This window comes from Argiope bruennichi, chromosome X1 (assembly GCF_947563725.1).
Source record: "Argiope bruennichi chromosome X1, qqArgBrue1.1, whole genome shotgun sequence".
Classification (NCBI taxonomy): domain Eukaryota; kingdom Metazoa; phylum Arthropoda; class Arachnida; order Araneae; family Araneidae; genus Argiope; species Argiope bruennichi.
The window spans coordinates 90,661,236-90,685,057 of record NC_079162.1 but is presented as its reverse complement, the minus strand read 5'-3'; the positions used below and the strand labels follow the sequence as shown (position 1 = coordinate 90,685,057).

Here is a 23,822-nt window from a genome sequence, read left to right as displayed (position 1 = left end):
ATAAATACAGAATACACCAGATGAAGTGTACAGCATAGGTTTAATGGAAAATAAATTTACAGTCGTACAAATCTATTGTATGAATAACACCGTTACAAAACATATGCAGCCTGACAGATACGCTATATCTTGGTGCTCAAACCACAAACATTTGAAGTATTTAAAGTGTTTAAAGGATTTATGATTGAAGCGATAGAAGCTTAGCACGTTGTTCTTTATCCAATTGCTTGCGCTGTTGTAAATTTTCCTTTCTCAATGCGGGAAATGACCTTTGTTCCTTCAGAAAACTTATTACTTTCTTGTATACAAAGTATTGTGAATGTCCAAAAATTCGAACTCGAGATTTTGACAAATCTCCACATTTTACACATCCCAGAATCCGAAAAGTATATTTTTAACATTATGTCTGTCTGTGAACACAACTTAAAAACACTTTGAGCTAGATGAATGAAATTTTGTACTTTGATTTTAGACCAAATTTCTAGATTTCTATCCGATTTCGAAGAAAATCTATTCAGAGGCAGTATGTCTGTCTTGTTCGAGTATACCTTTCTTGCTGAGCTCAATAACTACAAAACGTAAAGAGCAAGACAGATAAAATTTGGCAGACAGGTTTAGTATTTAAAATGTACATTCTTATCAAATTTTGAAATCTGTCAAAGGATTGACCGTCTATACTTGAGGCTGCATGTAAACACAATAACTCATAAAAGTCTTAATGACTCATAAACGACTTAATGAAATTAGGTACGAGATCGTGTGACTACAGTTGTAATTTCGCGCCAAATTTTGGGTTTCTATCGGTTGGAAAAGAAGGCGCCCAAGATGCACATTCGGTTTTCCGGTACTTATGTATTAACCGCATTCCAACGATTAATCGCCAAAAAACTCTCGGCAGAGATCGCACGCTAGTAGGCTGTTTCGTAATTATTATTTGCCAATAGCATACGGTTAATAATACGAAAATACATTTATTAAAGAGCATGCGATCGAAAAAAAAAAAGCAACCAAATTACATATTTACATGATAAATGATATATTAGATGAATATTAAATATGCAAATATTAGATGCACGCCAAACATCTGGGTTTCTTAACTATTTTTCGCCAATGCCGTGTAAAATATTTGCTGTCTTATCCAAGGTCCACAATTCTATGAGGAGAAAAGGAGATATTGGAGAGTATGCCAGTTGTGCGGGGGAGAAGATCACTGTTTGAAAACGACCGTTGGGGACATCTTAGATAAAGGTGGAAACTTGAGTTGAAGGCACCTAAAATACTATTTCATGCATAATTCGACATGAGTAAATAATTCCACATTCTATCCTAATGTATTTTAAAATGATTTTCATTTTTGAAAATAATAAGAGTCGATTCACGTGATATAATAGTCGCGTGACACACGTGCCATCTATACATGCAAATTATAATATATACTCAATTATGCAGAGTGCATGAGTTATCACTTAATAACGTGCTGTGATTCCGTATTTCTTGACATTTTCCGTAAATTTCTTCAAACGGTATAATGCTTCATTGTTTAAATTTCGGTTATTAATTTTCAAAAGAGAATAACAATCGTACGAAAATTCTTTTCAAGGTTTCATTTAATTGACCTTAGTTATAAACAATAAAAATTCGGAGGACATTTTTTTTTACCTTTTATTTTGCTGTTTTTGAATATGCTTTAAGAAAATGAATGTATCATATAAGAATTTCCACACAATTTGAAATTTAGTTTGGCTTTTTTTTTTTTGAGGGGGGGGGACTAGCAGTGTTTCCTAATGGGTTCATCCAATAAGATAAAACATTTTCGTTCCTTTAAGCGTAACAGTAAAGAAATTCGAAAATCTTCTTTCACAAAATGGCTGCCATCCTACCTCTTTTGTTTTGTAAATGACAGCCATCCCGTTAATTATTTTATCCTTTAAATGTTTATTTCTCCCTGAAAACAATTTTGTCCTTTACTGCCCTTCACCTTAAATTAATTGTAGTGTACGGGAGGGACGTTGAACCTTTGCCTGAGGGGGAAAATGTTCCCCCCTGTTTTCGACCGTCCGATCTAGAGGAGGAGAAATTGGGTGTGGGGCTAAAAGGGGGAGAGCAAAAGTGGGAGAGAGTATCGGACGGAATCTCCTAAAAAGAAAGTAGCTGACCTTGGTGAGGGAGGATATGCCAATACAGTAGAAATCTGCTTGTTTACTAAGGAAAATATGGACAAAGTAGTGCGTAGGTATACCTTCATAAGAATACTAGAACTGTTTCCATTTTGAAGATTTTTTTCCCACTAATATATGGTGTATCAATTTTAATAAAAAAAAATGTTATATTTTTATAGCAATCTCATCATTACATATATATTGAATTTAAGTGCCCCACAGTATGATGCACAAATATCCATCCTATAGACTAGTTTCTCAAATAATAAGAATCAACCCTCATATATTAATATAATATAGCTTTGAGTTTGCGAAAGCTTTGGAAATATGGAAGTTTATTTGAATCTTCTGAAATAATAGTTTAAGAGAAATTTTGGTTAAGACATGGCCTAAAAATTTATCAAGCAGCTGTGTAAATGAATCTTTTAAATTAATTTTTCAGCAATTAAAACATTAATTTATAAAAAATTGTTAAAAATCATGTATGTATTATCTCGTCGGATTTACCTATACAAATGTGTTTACTATTATCCCTCTTTTTACGCTTTCCAAGTGAACAGAGGAATAGTGATTAAAATGGATCAGACTGGAACAAAAGGAGTTATGAATTACGAGAATAATATAAAGACGGGAACATAAATTGAAGGTAATAATGTATTTGGAATTCCCAAATTATTTTTCAAGAAGAAATGATATTACAGATAAAAGGAATTGAAACCTCGTGATCATTTATTTGTTGATCAGTCTATCATTATTCGAAAATCAAAGTGACAATGTCTCTAGTGTATTCAATAAGTTATCTAGAATGTTCTGAATATGTAAAGCGTTCTTTTGATCAATTTTATCAAGCAGGCAAACTTGCACCAAACGTCAAAGTTTTATTTAAAGAAGTTATAGAATTTTTTTCCCCGTTTCATACAAATAAACTTATATATTGTGGATAACAGAAACAAATACTTCCTTTGTACAATTCTAATACAAGGGAGGGGGAAATCAAATCATTTTAATACGAAGGAATTTCTAAACGTGAAGGAAGAGCGATCCTGAATGCCGGTCACATAGCACAAGTTAGAATCTTAAAAAGTTTTAGTTCCCTGTTTTTAGATTTTACAAATAATTTTAAAGAACCAGCTTAATAAAAAGCATTTCACTTAAATTTTCTCAGTTTACAATTATTTTAGATAGAACTTGCATTTTATATATTATTTATTTATGCTTTTTGATCTCGTTTATTTTTTCATTTTGAGAAATTTTTTCTGAAGGAAATTATTTTTGCTTTAAAAAGAATCACGAGTTACAAAAAATTAAGGAATTCCTGTAAAATGTCTACTGTGAAAGAAAATATTTTTTTTGACATCAAGTTGTTATTGAAAAAAAGGAAAATAATAGGAGCTAATGTAATATACTTAGCAGTGTAATAGTAACAGAAATGAATTTCGCATATTTATAAGGAATTCATATATATATATATATATATATATATATATATATATATATATATATATATATATATATATATATATATATATATATATGAATAAAATGAAATTACTTCAAATATATTTAATTCAGAAATATTAATGGAATGTTTCCAATGCAAATGAATTTAATTTTGCCTATTAATACTGGATATGGCCAGGGGTGCATACAAGGGGAGGGTCATAGATGTTATGACACCCCTCCCTAAACCTTAGATAATATTGTATAGTTTGGAAAAAATGCTGCTGTATGGTCTGTACAAATGATCGCAATTGTAAAGTTGATCGGGCTATTTAAGATTGTTTGATACAGCAAAATTAATAAAATAAACCTTTGATGGAAACCAGTAAGGTAAAAGAAATAAATAAATCGAAAATTTACATTATTTTTATAATTCATTGTTTGTGAGCTTTCATGTCCAATTTTCTGTAAAAAAATCTTTGAAATTCGAAGTATTATATATATAATACATAGAATATTAAGGTCGAAGCTTGGGGTTAATATAATGTTGATGATTGGTAATCATGGAAACTTAAATTAAGGATTTACACCAATACTTCCTTTTATTTCCTAATTAAATAATTAACTAAAGTTTAAAAATAGCAACTCTAATTTTATAATTAAAGTAAAGCCATACAGCGTATAATTAGCATGGTTTAGTACCAAACGTCTAATTACACACCGAATTTATAGCTTTTTATTGATCTGCAAATCCCTCCAGAAAATTTCTGTCCTCGAAATTATATTCTTCAGCATAATCCCCCCCCCCCCCAACTAAAATGTTAGTCTGCATCCGCACTTAGATAAAGTGGAAGCATGTGAAACTATTCGATATAAATTATTTTGGCATGCATAAAATGTATTTAGGTACGATTGTATTTTAATTTCTAGAAGTGCATTAACCACCACCTGGGGTCTGTACCTATAATTAAGGATCCTTTTAATATATCTGCAAAAGACAGATATTCATATGAAAATCGATATGCATTCAAGTGTATGAAGCTTAATTGAAAAACCTTACAGATTCATTGCTTTTTTCTGCCTCCCTGTAATAAAGTAATTCTACGATATTTATCGCTTTAATTACTTTAATATGTGAAATATAATTCTCAGAATAGAAAAAAAATTCTTCTTTAAGAATGATTTTTTTCCGCGATTGAAATATTTCAAGGTCTTCAAATTCATGATCGTGTGAATATATGTATTTCCTACTTCAAGAATCTACTTCCATTTCTTTTTATTTATTTGCTCTTCTAATGCCAGATTAAAAGAGATCTATGACAAATATTGAAATGCTAATTTGAGAATAGAATATTTCCTGTGAATCCAGATTTTTCTTTTATGTATATTACTAATTGATATGCATGTTGCACTTCTGTTGAAACAAATATATATATATATATATATATATATATATATATATATATATATATATATAGTTGCTTATCGCTACTATCTGAGTGTCATCCTTTTCAAGGAAAAATGTTAAAAGTCGCGAGAATCATTATTGAATTTTCCGTTTGTGAAATCTGGATTTTGAGTCGTCACTAAATATTCTTCAACTGGAAACGCAGACAGCACTATCGTTTGAACGACGGAATAGAAACTTAATTAGTATTCAAGGTGGATTGCCAGGTGCAGCAGTTCTTGCTGTGTACCCGCGGGTGCACAGTAATTAATTCTCGTGTAGAGACAACCTTAGGAATGGCGGGAAATGTTTTCCTCCTTCTTCCACTAATAGTTCGCAGGTATTTCTTGCTGAGCTTGCAATTCATTTTGATGCTTGATTAAATGAACCACCAATCCGATACAGAAAATCATTGATGAAATCTATTCTATCTCCTATGTCGCTAAAAATCAATAATTAATAATAATACAATAATACATAGCAATCATTCAACGATAATAAACATAAGGCCTTTTGAATTTCTGAAATTTGAACGAATTTATGAGGCAAAACCATTGTGTTATGGATCTTACAGAGACAAAAGTGTTGCAGACTTTCTACCAATAAATATTATCAAACCAATACCATCTCAACTTATTAATTAAAAGATACAAGATACTTTTTAGTGGACATCAGAATAAATTGCCATTTGATATATTTTGGCTATTGATAGTACTTTTAAACATAGAATAAATGAATAATCAAATTAAAAGATAGTTGATGACAGATTCTAAAGAAAAATGCAGTCGAAACGGCTTTGGTTTTACCATATCGACTAGAAAGACATATTTAACTTTCATGTCAATAAGAACGTTATATACAATTGTAAGATTTCTATCAAACATTCTTCTAAAACTCTCTTGTGAATATGTCATGTATTCTACTCTGAAGTATCTGATTTAAAATATAAAGAGTGTTTAACATAATTAATAAAAAAAATTAAGACGAACGGAGGCGAGGGGGGACTCCTTTAAGGATCACACACGCATAAATGGAAAAAAATCATGAGGTATTCGAAATTAGACTAACAGTGGGTTACTGTTCATGATTCTTATTTGCTTCGATGCGCGTGGCGGGTGCTGCTTTTGAAAGGCCTCGAACGAAACTGGAATGAACAAAAGAAAAGCAAAACACCTGCTCTAGAATTTCACTCACTTAGAAAAATTGGTATAATGAATTGTGAAAGTACTTATTTCATTTTTTTTCTTTCAGAATTCATTTGGATGTTATGAGCTTCTCGTAGCTGTTTTCCTTCTGAAGTGGGGGAGAAGTATGAAGGGTTGTCGAAGGTTAGGGTTGAGTTCGACAGCCAACCATGGCCCAAATATTCACAGCTTTTGAGTTCGCTTTCTTCTCAAGTAGTAACAACAGAGGTCAAAGCTCTAAAACAAGGATTTCAGATTGCTCGATTATAATTTAATTTTTAATCTGCATACATGAATGGTTAAGAATAAAAACTGAAGTCCGTGTAATACGCTTAATTGTAAAAGAGAATCACCTTGGTCATGTAAACATAATCTTTCATTTGATCTTTGTTTCGATTAAAAAACAACAACCTTCATTCGCTTTTCTAAGCTGATAGACTTAGTTTCCAGCTTCAATTGCAAGGTTTGCAATCATAGATTTTAGTACTCTTTACAGATGAAATTATTTGCAGATCGTAAATTTGTTTTACAGTAAGCTACTCAGATCTCGGAAAGAAATTTAATAAGCTTTACTTTCGTGTCAATAAATAAATTTGAAGAAATTTTTTACTTTCTGCTTTCGATTCCAGGAACGCTATTATATTTAGTTGGGCAATAAATTTTTAATAAGTTATGATTATTTATAAATTAATCATATAAAATATTTTTACAAATTGAACATTTATTGAGAAAGTTTTTAAAGACTGCTATCATAAATTCTTTCAGAAATTCATTTCTGATTTTCCATGGAAAATATAAAAAACTAAATTGTATTTTTATTATAAATGATAAGTTATAAATAAGTCAAGTAGCCCTGAAGAAATCTGAAGAAAAGTGTATTTTAAGCAAATTAAGATTTTAATAGTACTTTAATAGTTTCTTTTATTTTAAGAAGAATATTGCTATTAAAGAAAACAAATTTTAATTCATGGCAAAGTAAATCACAATAATGGAATGGCAGGTAAATTTTTTCTCACTGAAATATTAAAACTCAGAAGTTAAACTTATAAGATAAATACTCTTATGAATTCAAACATGTTTGGCCATATTAAGAAAACCACATAAAAAACTTATTTAAATATATAAAACTTATAAGCTTATTAATCCATAAACATTTTCATGCTATTAACGCTAAAATATGCGTGTACAGATGTGAATTTATTTAAATTTACACGTGTTTATCTATATTACTATATTTATGAAGTTAAAAATATATAATTAATTTTAAAACAAATCCTGTACAACAAAGTCTACGACGAACTCTTCACTTAAGCTTTCCCTGCTCACAGAAGCACAAATATTCAAAATTTTGCAAGTCAGATAACAACAGTTCTATTAGAAATTGTAGATATCGCCGTTCTACAACTGACTTTCTTTCGTGCTATTTATCAGTAAATAGTGGATTGGTGGGTCAGCAAACAGACGACTGGCCTTGAGAAATTCCGACAGATAGATAGAATCTTAAATACCCAGACTATACAGATTTGCTTTATCCACCACTGTACGCAGAAGGCGAGGGGTCAAGTCTTGAATTCTATAACTGATTTCCGTTCATTGATGTTGACCAGCCAGATAGTGGGTCGTTAGGTTAGCTAACATTGTATGAGCTTTGACCATTTCCGACGAACTGATAAAATCCTCAATCAGAATAGTTTAAGACACTAATGTTGACTATGCAAACAGAAGACATAATGCAACTTTTCTTTTGCTATGTTTACTAATTAAATAGTGGGTTGGTGTGTCAATCAACTTCCTATAAACCTTGACAAACCTCATCACACTGACAGAATACCAAAGACCTAGATTACTCTAATATGTTAAGATGCTAGTTTCACTCTTATAAAAATAGAATGAATTTGTCCATCTATAACTTATCAAGCGGAAACGATTGCAGGAAACACTGAGGCGTTTTTTATGGTTCATTTTAGTGTTGGTACTTCTACATTCATTTTGTGGATAAATAAATCACTTGCAAAGCGAATGTCACAATCCACAATGTCTTTGAAATAAATTATACTTGATTCTGTCACTTGTTAATTTAGAAAAATGCCATTATCATATTTTTAGCGTCTAATTTCAGAGAAAATGCACGATCTTAATTTCAAGTACAGCAATAAACGCACAGATGCGTTATTTTTAACAAGTCCTTAAATTTAAGCGTTGAAACGTTACTGCGGAAAAAAAATAAAAACGAAAACAATAAAAATAAAATTTAAATAAAAAGTTGAATTTTATGGCGCATCTAGATACATTACATAACTGATTACTACTGTCAAAGGACGTTAAATAAATTAATGATTTAGAGTAAAATGTAACAAAAATGCTTGGAACTATCAAATTTATTTGACGTTATAATATTTACTATTAATTAATATAATTGATTAATTACTGCTAGTTTCTTATTTATAAAATAAGAAATGGTAACTAGAATCTCATTATAATTCACATGGATGAATGCATGCATTTTGTCTCTTCTTTTTTTAAATCAACTTTTAGTGTAAAATGACATAGAAATAGTTGTTAATTTTAATCCTAACCCATTAAAGAATAGTTAAAACTAAGAAAGGTTTATGAATATATGAATTCAGAATCAAAAGTTTTAATATTTGTTCCAATGTTAAAACCGATCACTTATTTTCATAAAGTGTATCTGACTACGCCATTTTTTACCAAAATTGACAAGTAACAAATTCCAAAACCACGTTCGGTTTTTTAAATCTGTAGTTCTTTTTTCCATAAAAGTTAGTTTGAATCCAAACTAGTTTCTTCAATATTTATACTTCACAAAAAGATAAAAATTTTTATTTCATTTTTTTTTTTGTCTTTATGATTAGGAATAATTCTTGGTATTTTCATAGCATGACCCGTTATAATGCTTTTTCATTAACTTACACCATTCTTAAAGTTCTCACATTTATCTTGCATGTAAAAATCGTTAATTATTCTGGCCTCTACATTTTATCCTGCTTTTTTTTAAAAAAAAGTTTATAATTACCTGATGAGCAAAACAAGTGTTCGCGCAAAAGGTTTTCATCCCCCATTATTTTGGAAAAAAATATGAACAACAAGGAAAAAGCTAAAAAGCTGATTAAACATTTATTATTTAAAATGTACTTTATGAGAAAACAGCGAAAAATATACCATTACATCTTCATTTCCATCGTTTCATTTTATTAATATATATATATATATATATATTATTGGCAATTGGGATTTTGTCGTTTTTAAAAATGAATGATGAATTATTTAAAATTGTGCGATTACAACTTGATGAAGAGAATAACAGATCTATAAATTATGAATTAGAAATGAGTAGTTTTCCATTCAATTTAGGAAATTCGTTTATCTTATTTTTGTTCCAGGGTTATAGTAATTTTACATTTCTCTTAGAAATATAGATAATCATGAAATTGAAATAAATAAATGAATAAAATAATATTTTAAATTCGTTAATTTTCAATGTAACCTGTTTGTGGATCTCTTGGATCTTCCTTCGTGGAAAAGGATACTTTTCAGTGAATAAATATTTAATATTTTTCAGTCATCATGTTTATCTCTAGTAATTGGCTTATTAACATTGCACGTGCTTCTGTAAATATAATGTGTTCATCAATTTTATCTAACGTATAAGGTCAGTTCATTAAACTTTACGGATGAAAAGAGTAAAAGCCTTTTATCAGAAGATGAAGTAACAAAAAAAAAAAATCTTAATTTCAATAAAAATCGTAAAAAAGGAAATTCCTTAAAATATATATATATGGATTGTTTTTGAAGGTAAATTATTTCCACGTTTCCTGGCTTCTAAGATCATATGATTTTTGAAAACCCTACTTTTAAACAGAGTAACAATTAATTCAGTCATAACATATTCACGAGTTGTGTTACCATTAATCACTTTTTCGTTTGGCCAGACGTACGTGGGAAATTATGCTTAGACTGTCGTTTGTATCTTCATCAGAAACGAGCTCATCACCAGAGGAACTCAATATTAACGACATTCCAACCATGACCTATTTCAGAACAAAAGAAAGATATCGATTATATAAATGGTTACACACGCGAAGTACTATTGGAGAGAAAATGAATATGGCCTACTTTCAAAAAGAGTTAGCAAAGTGTACAAATCGAGTCATGAAAATATGGCTGAATTTTTTTTTACGTTTTCAGTAATTTTGAAAGTAACTTTCAAATAAGTAGGTTAAACAAAATTCCCATTTTCATCCACATACATCGACAACTTTTTACCTCTATTTCTTTTTTTGAAACTTTTACCATTTTCTGCAAAGTATAATTCTGGTGAATTTATTCCTGAGGTATTGATTCATTGATTTTTGTGTTAAATACCATTCAGACAAAATAAACGTCAGTTTCGAAAACTGCCTAATGATGTCAGAGGGAAGAAAATCGATAATTCATATTTTAAATGTACTTGAACGAAACTGTCTCGGATTTGTCTTCTTTAATTACATGCATATCTTAATCTTTCTCGAATTTTATAAATGTTTTACAGATTTCATCCTTTTTTACTCGTTTTCATACTTCTCTCGGAATGAGTTTTTATTTTACAAGGAGGCCTTTAAATATGTAGATAGAATGTTATGCTCTATAATTAATGTAGCCATTCAATGGTATAGAATGAGAGATTAGGTAATCTCTTCGATTTTGTATAATTACCGTTTAACAAAGCTGATAATCGCTATCTGAAATATCGAAACGAAACTAGTTTTCAAATAATCGAAACATTTTTTTCGAAATTTCGAAAATTAAAACGACCAGATGGTGCGATAAAAGCAATAAAATATATATTGTTTTCTTGTGAAATACATAATTTAATTTAGTCATTCATATAGCGTTTCAAAAGAGAAAACAAGACATTAATTAATTAAATGACATTAATTAATGTCTTTTAAGTAATTATGTTTTATTTTTCAACGCACACATCGTAAATTACGTTTTAAAGTTTTTTTTTTTTTTTTAATAATTTTAAAATAAACATCTATCTGTTGTCATTTCTCTAGATGTTTTTCCGAATATTATTAAATAAATTACAAGCACGATTTTTTCAATCACAAATAAAATATATTTACATATAAATGCTCGTTTCATAAAATCCATATCTTATTGTATTAGATGCAGGGCAGCCATAATTTTCAATGACTGAATGCATGTTTCATATTTGCATAAGAATCTATAATTTCATTTATAGTTTTATTAATTCTAAAAATTAAGTTGATATCAGATGTGTATGCGTATATAATAAAATTATTATTTTTATAAAATCTAATTGTGATCGTTTACAAAATTTAGACTGTTGCTAAAATATATTGTTGTCATAATGATTTGTTAAATCTTCCATCAATACGATTCAAAAAATGTTATATCTCTTTTAAACCTCGTTCTGAAATTTTGTAAGGAACTGAGACCATTTCAGTTCAAATTACAGCATTATATTAATTAATGAATATACATTTTGTTTGAAATCACTTTATTTCTGAGGAATTTCATTCAAAATTATTTTTTGTAACTAAAAATGGAATACTGAATGGAATACAGATTAAATCTAATAAAGAATATTCAGTACAGAATTATTTCAACTGTTAGCTGCTAAATAATTACTTAAAAATTAATCAGAAGTGATTAATTCATTAATTTATTTAATTGATGAAATTAGCAAAAGAAAATACAATAGAGACATATTGATGAAAGCTACATTTAATATATAATTTAGACACTACGTGAGATTTAATACTAGGACTAATAATCTGCTGAAGGAAGATTAGCCATTATTATAAAAAAATAACTAGGACGATAATGTGTTGCTTACGGCTAGAATAAAACCGCAGAAAAACACCTCTTGACCTCAAGACCAAGGACTGCATAATTTTCTGTTCCTTCCAATTATTAATTTAGAGTTGAGCGTGAAAGAAGAAAGAGTGAAATGTTGCGTTGGAAATTTGTACAGAATTCTCTATTTTTTTTATCTTTGCGTTCGCTCTTTTTTTCTTTGTTTTTATCATTTATTGGGTAAAGTCGTTTGGTTTTTCAAAATTTGAAAACCGAAGAAGTTCTGCCTATTTGCTTTTCTTCATTGGAAATATTTTATAGGAATCTCTGCATTTTTACTTCTCTTCCGATTTTATAGAAAGCTCAGGACTATTTTTCCTTTCTTCTTTCTTGCTTTAATAATCAAAGTCGCTACATTTTTCGAAGTTTGAACATTCAAGAGTTCTGCATTTTTTATTCATTTGCTCGCAGTTCATTGTTTCTAATGTGTCCAAAATGTATGGAAGTAACAAAATAGATTTTTAAAATCTTTTTTTTTAATTTATCAAATAATGCTGAAATTTGCTAACGATTGATGGTTAAGGATGCATTACTATAAGAAATAGCGCCTTTATTTTTGGAAAGATCATTGTCACTATAAAAATAAATGTCTTTAGATTCCGATATTTTCAGAAAGTGAATTTGATTTTTTAAAAAAGAAATTTGGTTTTCAGAAATATTTCTGTATCTTAAACAGATTTACAAAGTTCGAATTTGATTATGAAAATTATCTATTCAATGATTGTACAAGAATAGTTTAAATTAAAAAAAATGTCGAAATATAATGCCTTGTAATAAAATACTTTCTCAAATCTTTTGCTCCTTATTTTATTCAACTGATTTAAAAAATAAAAGGATTTTTGTTTATTATTATTTTAAGTATTTTATATATCGTCTGCCATATTCACTTGTAATCTTTTATATATTTATTTATAATATATATTTTTATTTTTTTTGAGAAAACTAACTCAGTTATAAAAAACACTCTGAAGTCTAACGCCTGAAGAGAAAAATAGATTACTGAAAATATAAATAATGAATAACAATTTTTAATTTACTTTTCACGCCTGCAATGATGACTTATATTGTTTACAGATTAAAATTTTCATGAAGAAATTCATCAGAAAGTTCTAACAGAATAAATTGAAGAAAATTTTAAATTAATATTACTGAATCGTTTAGCCTTGTGAAAGCTAAATCTATCTTATATATTTTTCAGTGAATTATGAAATGATATTTAGATGCCACTTTGCCCTAATGTTAATTTATGCTATCAATTATATCAGTGGTAATGCAGTATGACTGCCATCGATTAATCCAGTGCAATTATTATAATGGATTAAAATGATTTTTCCTCTTTTTTCTTTGGTTTTAAAACTTAATTTATTAAGTTATTCATTGATTTCTCTGATTTTAGAACAGCACAGAATGACTTTTTATCATTTAATTTGAAAATCATTTAATTTACTCACTTAATATGCAACTTTTTATGTTTCAATTTGCACTTGATTTGCTAAAAATATTACAAAGATAGGAAAGCGAAGAAATTTCAAGAGTGCAAAATTAGCAATCTATACATGAAAAAATATACTGAATGAATTGATTTTACGTAAGTGAACGCATGCAATGAGATTTTAAAACAAGAATTCTTGCACTTGTTACCGAAATAAATAAATTTATTTGATTAAATGGAATAATAATGTTGCCAAATAAATAATTAAAAAATGCAGCAAAAATTCCTGCTTGCAATATCTTTATAGCTGTTTTGGACAAAATTACTATTTATTAATTAATTGCAATTATTATTATGGGTTATAAAGATTTTCTAAGAAATGTAATCTTTACCAAAATAAGTATTTAGGCTAACGCCATCAAATAATCTAGGAGAATGCTATTTGTATTTCTGAAAATCTGGGGTTCAAGTGTACTTCCATTACAATAAACATTTTTAATTTTGATAAATTTTGGAGCAATCGATTGCATGATCATTCGTTTATTTGTTTTTTTAGTGGATTAATTTATGCTATTTTAGATCAATATAAATAAATTTCTATTAGACATTTGCATTTCTTTATACTAGTTTGTAATTTTCCTAACAAATTATTTGATTTTGTGTGTTATAAACACCTATATATTAGATGATATTTATGATAGAAATTCGAATCCCATCTTATGTACAGAAAAATTTACTCACTGCTTAAAAAATAAATAAATAGTCTGAACGAAGTTCATCATTTGTTTGCCACTTATTGAAGCTTATTAATTAATTTTTTAAAAAAAATGAGACGATGCAAAAGAAAAAAAAGTTTAGTAAAATTATGATTATGATTGGAGTTACGAGTATTATTATGATTGGAATACTTCTAACAGCAATCTCATATCAAAATAATACTCATCATTTTTTTCAGTTATCTTTTCTAAAATGATTGGAATGTGATTGTGATAATATTTCTGATTAATAAGAATCAAAACTAAAAACGAAACCGCTTCCTTCAAGGTCTCCAGACGTGATTATTGGCATACAAATTTTCCGCCAATCGGAAGCGTCAGCGAAAAGACGTCATCTGACCTTATGCTGTCATGCGTTGCGAATTGTAGTAGAATGTCTGCTTGTAACAGCGCAGAAATGGACTAGCGATGGCGATGTGAAGGTGTAGTCTAACAAATAATTTCACCAAATCTTAAAATACACAGTTTATGTTCGTTTGATCCTCTGTGTGTGATCTATCCCGTGTTTGTCAAGTGTTAAGTTCTGATATAGCTACTTTTTTGTCATCGTTCTTTTTGGAGAAGAAACGTCCCAACTCCCCAGCTCTTCCCATCTGCATAATCCTCCATCCAGACGTTGACGTCATTCATGTGAAATTTTCATCGGAGCAACATCTCCCTCGCAATTCATTACATTTTTATTATTTTAGAAATTGAGAAAAAGTAATATTCAGTTTTCAAAAATGCTCTCCTCAAAAATGCTACGAATACCTGGATTATTCCTAATACTCTTGGCGGTGATTGGCATTGATCAAGTAAGTATCTTGTTTTTGTTTCCTTTTATGTATGATATTCTCATTTAAAAAACAAATGATCAGTAAGACTCTTTTATTAAGAAGAATAAGCTACGATTCCATCTGCATCAAATTTTATTTTCAATTTAAAAAAAACGTGGGGTGTGGTCCAATAATTATGTCAATATAAACGTTGTGTGCACAATTCAATTTTTCTGGTGTGATACACCGCACTTCAGTGGAAAGAATTTTTATTTTATGAATTTATGAAAGCGGAGATTACAGAATCATTTTCCGTTAAAAATATAACACATTTAGCAAAATTCCTAATGAAAATGAGTTAAAGAAAGACTGTCGTAAATAAAGAGTTTCGAAGGTAAATACTGTTATAAGAAATGTGAAAAATATATTTAGTTGTGACTTTTATATTTACTATTTCAGTAGTAATCATATTTTCAAGAAGAATTATTTAATAATGCAAAGAAATTTTGTAATGTAACTGAAAATGTAATTGTAATGTTTGTAAAATGTAGCTTAAAATCAATCTTCCCCAAATTTAAAATGAACACACAAAATAGGGAGATTCACTAAATCTGTTTTTGAAAAATTAATTTAGGTTTAAAGTTTTCAGAAATGAGATTTTTTAATATTTTTTAAAGATATTTTTTATTTGTTTTAAAAAGATATTCTTTAGTAGATATAGATAGAATAGATAGTAGATATAGATATAAATCTTTATTCTATATAAGAAAAGTAAAAAAAACAACAACATACATTGGGGAAAAAAAAAAGATGTTGACCATATTGAGATTTGTTTTTATGACTAGTATTTTTAGTAGTAGCAATCTCTTCTTCAATATAGTTTGAACTTATTCTCAACAAAAGATATGTTAAAGTTAGATTTTGAATTAATTCATGTCTGATTAATATTTAAATGGCAAGCAAAAGTTTTATTTAAAATTTCCTGTACCATGGCTAAATGTGGTATAAATTGCAGTGCTAGTTTTGTTAGTCATTAGTTTTAATTATATATGATTATGCAATTTGGTAACAAGAAATAAAAATTACTTATACCAAAGAGTAGAACATTGAGCTCAATAGCTTGAAATTAATTAAAAAAATTCGGATTTCCGTATTGGAAATTAAAGAAAAACATTAATTTGATCAGAGCATCAAAGGCTAGTAAAACTTCATTACAACATTGAGAACTAAGAATCGAAAAATGTAAGTCATGAATGAAAGATAATTTTTGAGACTGATAAAAATTGTACGGCACTCATAGGGTTGATAAAAATTATTTAGAATTATTTGATTAGAATCAGTCGACAGCGTCATGTCAGGTAGAGCAGAGATAAACCTAACATGAATTAAATCCAAACAAACTCTTAGGTAGATTTCGTATTATTAGAAGTGCTTATGCTCAACCTTCGGTAGAAAATATGCATTTGTGTTACCGCAACTCGCCAAGATCGCAAAAACAGGCGCCATTCAAAATGGCGGATTGCTTTATCGTCAACGATGGCACTTTCTAATATAGGTGACTGGACTCACAGCACCTTCAGTGTAACGATTTTGCCTTTAATAACTGCGTATGTGTGGGGATTGTTGAAAATTATGTTATCCCCTCCAAATTATCTTTACATTTTGTATTTAACTGTGTTATCGAATAATAACTGTCGCCTGAACGCTTGGCTTTAGGATGATCACGGCAGACTTTTTATATTCAAGTTTGCATGCTGCGAGGGGAAAAAAAATGTTTATTTTTGTTAAAAGGTAATCCCCCTCCTAAAATACATAAAAGAAGGCAATAGAGTTCTTTCTTTAAAAATTGGATGCAATTGTAGATGTAGATTAGAATGTGCTATATTTGGCGCGTTATCTTCTAAAATATTGCAACGAAATTTTTTTTCCATTTCTCGTTTTTATACGCGTTAAAAGAAGTCACTTCCTTATTGCATGTTTCGCTGTTTTTTTGGTTATCAAGAGGCGATACTCCGAAAATGAGAGGAATAGCATTTCATGAGGTTTTCTTGCTAAAAACTTACCGATTCCTTAAAATGAATCTCTTATTAATTGCAAACTCAAAGTTCCGGTTAATTAAATTTTTTTGTTTTTAGGAGCTTTATTTGCTATATTACTTACTTTTTTATGATTGTAATTAGTGAAGGCGTACTTGTTTTCATTCTTTTTAACTTTGAATATAGGCACATTCCATAATCGTTTTTTAAAAAGATCAATGATATTCTGTATTTTCGTTTTATGCAGACTTTCCGAAAAAAAAAGTTATATACAAAAGAGAAGAAATGGATAGTCCATTATTAAATGATTATTTAAAAAAAACTCCAATTTTGGTATTAACTACCAACAGGTTGTCAAGTAATTCTAATAATACATAACTCTTGCATCAAATTATACGAGAATCGATATTTCGTTACAAAGTATGGATATTGTAAATTCCTAATTTTATTTCATCTCAGTTTTAAGCTTAAATGAAATCGAAGTATTTGTTCTTTTTACAGTATCAGATTCAGATATACAATTTAAAAATGCAACGCGAATATGTATTGTCTTAGAACCCAGAAGTCTCATTTTAATTTTTGAACGGGATTGAGCAAAAAAAGAGCTTTACAAAAATGCTCCTTGATTAAAAAAAAAATGTTTGTATTGGTGTTCCAAAATAAAAGGTATTAACTTGTATGTAAAATAGAATCTAATTTCCCTAAAAGTTTTTTCTGTATCATTCCCTTGATTATCTGCGTCATAAATACCTGTTTCCATTAATTTTCTCTGAATTTTAAAAATGCTTAAATCTTATAAATACCGGTATTCAAAAATCCTTTTCCTCCTTCAAAAAAATTGTTATCCGGTGTAATTCAAGAGTTTTTAATTAAGATTTTTTTTTTTGTGCGTAAACATTTTTACTTTTTCTTTTCATATGCCGAAGAATAAAATATGATTAACTTCAGATGATTACATAATTGAAAGAGAATCCGAAGGCCCAGCAATATTTTTTTCGTACAAAGCGATATGATGAAAAATGAATCTTGGGCTTCCGGTTTTATGTGTTTGAAGACATTTAATTTAGAAGAGTTTTAATGTTTGTAATTAATATTTATTATACGTTAGTTATATGTTTTGGTTTTTAAAAATGTAGAAAGATATAAATTAATTCATTGATCGTAACATCTTATATGCTTCTTTATGGTCACCGGAATCCTGCAGTCGGATGTTCGCAATGTAAAAGGAACCACGCCCTCTACATTAAGAGGTTTGATGAGTCATGTTCCGGGTTTTGTTATCGATAGGGAGCCTGGCAATGACTGTAAATTAAAGGACTGCTTGTGTTTCTTTACTTTATGTTAATTTAATTGAGATATATGAGAAAAAGTTAACTATTTTGAGAGGTTTCTGACTAAAAGCATTTTATAAGTTTGGAGTCAAAATGAATATTTATTTTTTAACATTACGGTTAGAAAATCCAGTCTTCGTTGAAAATAATACAACAGATTGGCAAATAGAATTGATATTGTAGTGCATCCAATTGTAACTTCTAACAACAGTTGCATTTATTACGATTTAGCATGCGTTTTGAATAATTTGTTTTTAGTGCTGGATTTCTTAAATTTTCCCTTCTTTTTCGTCTGAAATATTTCATCCAGAAATCGGTAATTGAATAAGAGGGAAGTATTTATTGATAATCAATAAAAAGAATTCTGTTTTAACACTTTGTATTCCTTTGGATGCAAATAGCGCTTAATTTTTGATATGGCACTATATTATTTACATGCTTCAAAATAGAATTATACTCTGTAGATAAATATTTACGATCCGGATTGATTGGCAATTAATGATCAACTGAATTAATCGTGAATTTTCGGATGGAATGTTTTCAAAATCGCCAATATTGAATTTTCTGGTTTTTAAAATTTTTCCTATTTCGCAGAAAGGAAGGATTGGATTTCTTATAGAAAGCGAATTCCTGTCATAATGAAACGAATTAAAACAAATTTTCAGAAATAGAATGCATCAAATTAGCATATATATATAATAAATTTCAGCTAGCGTGAGAATTTTTCTGCATTTGATTTAATTTCCGATCTTGTGGAATTTGAGTATTGTTAACAGTTGTAAAGTACATTTAATTTAGTGCAAAGAAAAATTAAATTTTATTCATTTATATCAACGTCTCATTTTCAAACAACACTAGATCTGTTTTCAGAAGAAAGTTCGTATTCGGATGATGAAGGTAGCCAGAACTCTCTTTTGAAGCTTCCTGACCACGCCAGTGGGAGGACGTTTGACTCTCACCATCAGGCTCAATATATATATATACACTACATACACAACGGATCTTCGGTCGAATCGGGTTTCGAATTTGAAACCTTTTGATCCCGAAGCCAAAGCCTTACCATCAAGTCACGGCGAATACAAAAATCCCATGGGTGAAGAGTCATTTAAGATTTAATTCAGCTTGATATAAGTTTTTATGAACTGCAACCTGCAAAAGTCGGAGTATGCTTCGTTTTCATGTTTCACATGTGAAATATGAAATTCTCGTTTTGGAGTTTCGTAACGTCGATTCATTCGATTTATATGTTGAATTTTTAAAGTAGAATATATTTATGGCAAAATTGACCTACTTTAAGATGTTATATTCAAAATTATAATGAAAAATTTAGGTAATTCATATTTGAGATTTTTTGCCCTTAAAAGATTTTGGGATGCATGTGAATACTTTTGTTTCTTGAATAATTTATCTTCGGATTAAAAACAAACTTATAAACGAACGTCAGATGGACAAATATCCATTTTTTTTAATTATGATTATTTTTTACGATAATTTTACTTTTATTACTGAAATCTTGATAAAGTTAAACGCTTCTGTACTTCATCAGATTTTTCTAAATGTTACTTTGTTTCGATTTATTTTTCAATTATTTCTTAAATGACTGCTTGCTAACTATATTAAATCGATGTAGGTAATTCTTAGTCAGTGAGTGAAAATTTTGGATATTTCATTTTTGTTCTTAATACTAACGATTGTTGCGAATTGTCAAAATGTTACTTTTAACTTTCGTAAATGCAATATAATTTGCAAAAAACAGACATTAGGAAGTACAAGGCTTTATTTTTAACATCTGTCGCCTCGCAATTGACGCAAATGCTTGAGCTACCAGATTTGGAAAAAATTAAAATTTCGCTTATCGAAAATAACGGATTAAATATTATATCGCATTAGTACAGAATGGGAGAAACTGTCGGTCTTTTTGAATCATAAAACCGTTTATCAACTTAAAACAACTGATAAAAACATTCTGATTCCTGAAATCGAGACTCACGAAGCTACCAAGCCTCTCTTCATTAAAACTTAATAAGTTGATCTTATAATTCCATTAATTAATTATTTAAATGATACGAAGAATTAATTTGCAAGTAAGGCTTCTATTATACAAAATCTCTGAAAGGAAAAATTGAAGAGGCAGAATTTTTTTTTTTCTGCTACTTTTATAGTCTACTCTTTGAGTCGTGTAGACTGTAGAATTCGGTAGTTGCTTTCTTTTGGTCGATCTATTCTTTTCACCAAATTATGCAATTTTTTTCCCATTATATTATCACTTTGTGGTTAAAAAATTGTGAGAGACCGTTAACTTTAAGAAATATAATATTTAAATACGTATTATGCTTTTAATGGCGAATATTTTTAAGAATGTACTTTCTTTTTTCCTTCTCCCATTCTGGTTCTAAGTTTAGGAGCATTTCAAAGGGGGGGGGGACTCTGCGTGCTTTTGAAAAAATTTCACTGTAAGCATCCTAAAACAAGCAAACAACAACAACAAAAAATATTCTATAATTTGACTTTTTGTAAAATCTCTATAAATAGAAATATTGTTTAACATTGAATGAATGTGCAATTTTTTTAAAAATCAGCTTCACTGATTTATTATTTTGCAACGAATATATAATTATCATAAATATATATTAAGTATTATATCTCCTGGATGGTACAAGTATAAATATAGTAGTGGCCTTGCAGAAAACAAATCGACTCTTGGAAACTATGAAACTTCACAGCAATAATGATTCTAATTCTCAGGTTCTGTTTCATTCGTAGTAGTTGAATGCATGCTGGTGGGTGATGTCATCTGAAATGGTTAACTTAATTTTTTGCTAACACTTTATCCATTGTGGGCATTAAAATTGATTTTGGCTTAAAATTAATATTCCATTTATGTTTTAAGTGAGGTTGGAAGTTCAATAAATTTTGTTCTGTATCAAACAACCCACAAAAGGAGCAATAACGCCTAATGAAGATATTTGTTAGCGCACTCCGTATTTGCCAATATCAAAACTTTAAAACTCGGGCTATTTACCCAGGCCTAGGTAATGAATTAGTTAAAATAGGGGACTAATTAGTAGTTTCATAACTTAGGAAGTTTTGTCTCGAAAATTTCGTGGTAATTTCAGGACTTCAATTTTGTATTTTCGTTTGATTCATTATGTTCATATACGTGAACATATTCAAATTTAAATCACATATTGCTTACATTTCAGAATGTTATTCTTACGATTTTTTATATTTTAAAAATCACTTGCAGGTTTCTGTTGTTGTTTTTATTGTCATTTGACTGATTTGCAAGTTAACAGCCTTGGTAAACTTTGTATTAAAGCCTTTAGAACGTTTAGAAAAAGCATATGAAACTGTTATATATTTTTATAATTTTCTTCTAAAACTGATTTTTTTTTTTTTTTTTTTTTGCGAAATATTGTAAGCAACTCTCTGAAAGGCACTCTTAACTAAATGTTTCGTTATTTCAGTTTCTCGTATTATGTGATATTTTAAAAAACTACGTACATAGATTGAATTAAAATCAATAATATAGTTTTTAAAATTTTGATGGAGAATGGAGGTTTCAAGTCTTTCCTAAGCCCCCCCCCCCGTATAGAGCTTAACCGGCCCTGGATATTTGTATATGCTAGCTTTCATTCGTTTTTTGTTCATTTGTGATTTTCATTCGATTTCACTTATTTTCATAATAGGTCTTAGAGTTTTTTAGCCTTCATAACTAGCTACGTTTTTTAGAATTTGAAGTTCGAAAATTTTTGTATTCTCATTAGGTCATAAATGTATTATAAACATCTACATTTAATTGCAACTTACAATACTATATCTTAATTATACAAATGGAACGTTATCTGAGATAACGTTTTAAAATAAAATATATTAAAGAGCTATTTTCAAACAATAGAATTTTAATAGTTAGCTTTTTCTTCGCTGTGAGTTATTTTATTCAGTTTACTCATTTTAGTAGCTCCCTTGTTATTAATGCTAGACATAATTAATGTATTTGACTATAAAAGTAGTCATTGCAGGGTTTCTTTTAAATGTTGTATTTGTCAATTTGAGAGCGAGTTCGTTTGATGTTTAAAACACATCAAAGAACATAACTTGTAAACCAGTAACAAAGAAAATAATTAGTCTTATTATATTAGATTAAAATTTGCCAATATGTGTTTTTAATCTGAATAAAATTTCCCTAATATCTATTTTAACCTGAATAAAATCTGCTTAATATCTACAACGCGAAACGTAAAGTACGAATGGATATCGGCATATCTGTTGCCGATAGTTTCGCATAATAATGAGTTAAAAAACGTGAGTCGTTTATTGATTTTTGGAATGCAAGGCAGGCTTGCTAAATCATTAATAGACGACAGCCTGAGTTAAAGGGTTAAATCAATTCTTTATTTATAATAAAATGGAACCGAGGAAAAAGTGATTTGCTGTAAAAGAAAACCAAGAGCATAAAAATAAAGTTTACTTTATAATTATACTTCAGTCAAAACTTTAAATAAATAAGCCCCTAAATAGTAATTACAAAAAATCCAAACAAATCTTTAAATAATATTCATTTCTAAAATCCTGCGCTTCGAAAGAGCGGAAGCATTATTTCATTTGTTTCAAAAACTATCTTTTAATATTTTGTAATAGAGAATAAGAATTTAATATTCAGTATTATTGCAAAAGTATCACTAAAAATAGCCCACTTCGGTCGATCGAGATAGTACGAAAAGCAATACAGGGCGGAAAGGCCATTATTTATGCATTTACATGTTTTAGAACAAAAAGAAAATTAGGAAGTCTTTGTGTCCTAGTGGTAGTCTGGGATTCTGATTAGAGGATAGTGTGTTTGAGACTAGATTCAACCGAAAATTCTCTGTGTATAAATTTGTCGTCATGGATAAACTTTTTCTCACTGGTGGTGTGCGGTAAAAATTTTGAAATTGGGATATCTTTCTCATATGACAGTGGTTCAAATTAAGAAAGCTGTACTAAAACTCCTATAGCTTCAAAACAGAACATTAATCTTTAGATTGATTGGTTCAAAACTTTGAATTTTGATAGCTAATTTAATTCTATAATCCACAGCTAACTTTTACCGAGAAAAGTATTCATTGTTTAAAAGAATAACATTATTCTTTTACTATATCCGTGAGGTTGAATAGTATACGCAGGAATTAAATAAATTACGATATTACTTTTTTTAAAATGAAAATTAAATTTAAAATGTGACAATTTCGGAGTTGTGGAAACATCTAAATTTTGCATGTATTCATAGGGGTAGTGCTTTCAAGATAAAAACATTTTTCCCCCCTTCATGTATATGAGTGGAAAGTGTACGTAGTATATTATTTATTATGAGCTAAAACTGCTGCGTTTCATCTATAA

General features: G+C 28.9%; 1 protein-coding gene across 3 annotated transcripts in view; it reads left to right on the top strand.

Moving 5' to 3' along the window:
* Window positions 1-14,694: 14,694 nt before the first annotated feature.
* LOC129959104 (NPC intracellular cholesterol transporter 1-like) overlaps window positions 14,695-23,822 on the top strand; it is a 47,122-nt gene continuing 37,994 nt past the window's right edge. For 2 of the 3 annotated variants that reach the window (XM_056071918.1, XM_056071917.1), the window contains exon 1: window positions 14,695-15,115. In XM_056071918.1, the coding sequence (XP_055927893.1) occupies window positions 15,044-15,115 (72 nt within the window). In that variant the 5' untranslated portion in view covers window positions 14,695-15,043. The remainder of the gene's footprint in view (window positions 15,116-23,822) is intronic. The other variant, XM_056071920.1, reaches the window with a different exon arrangement.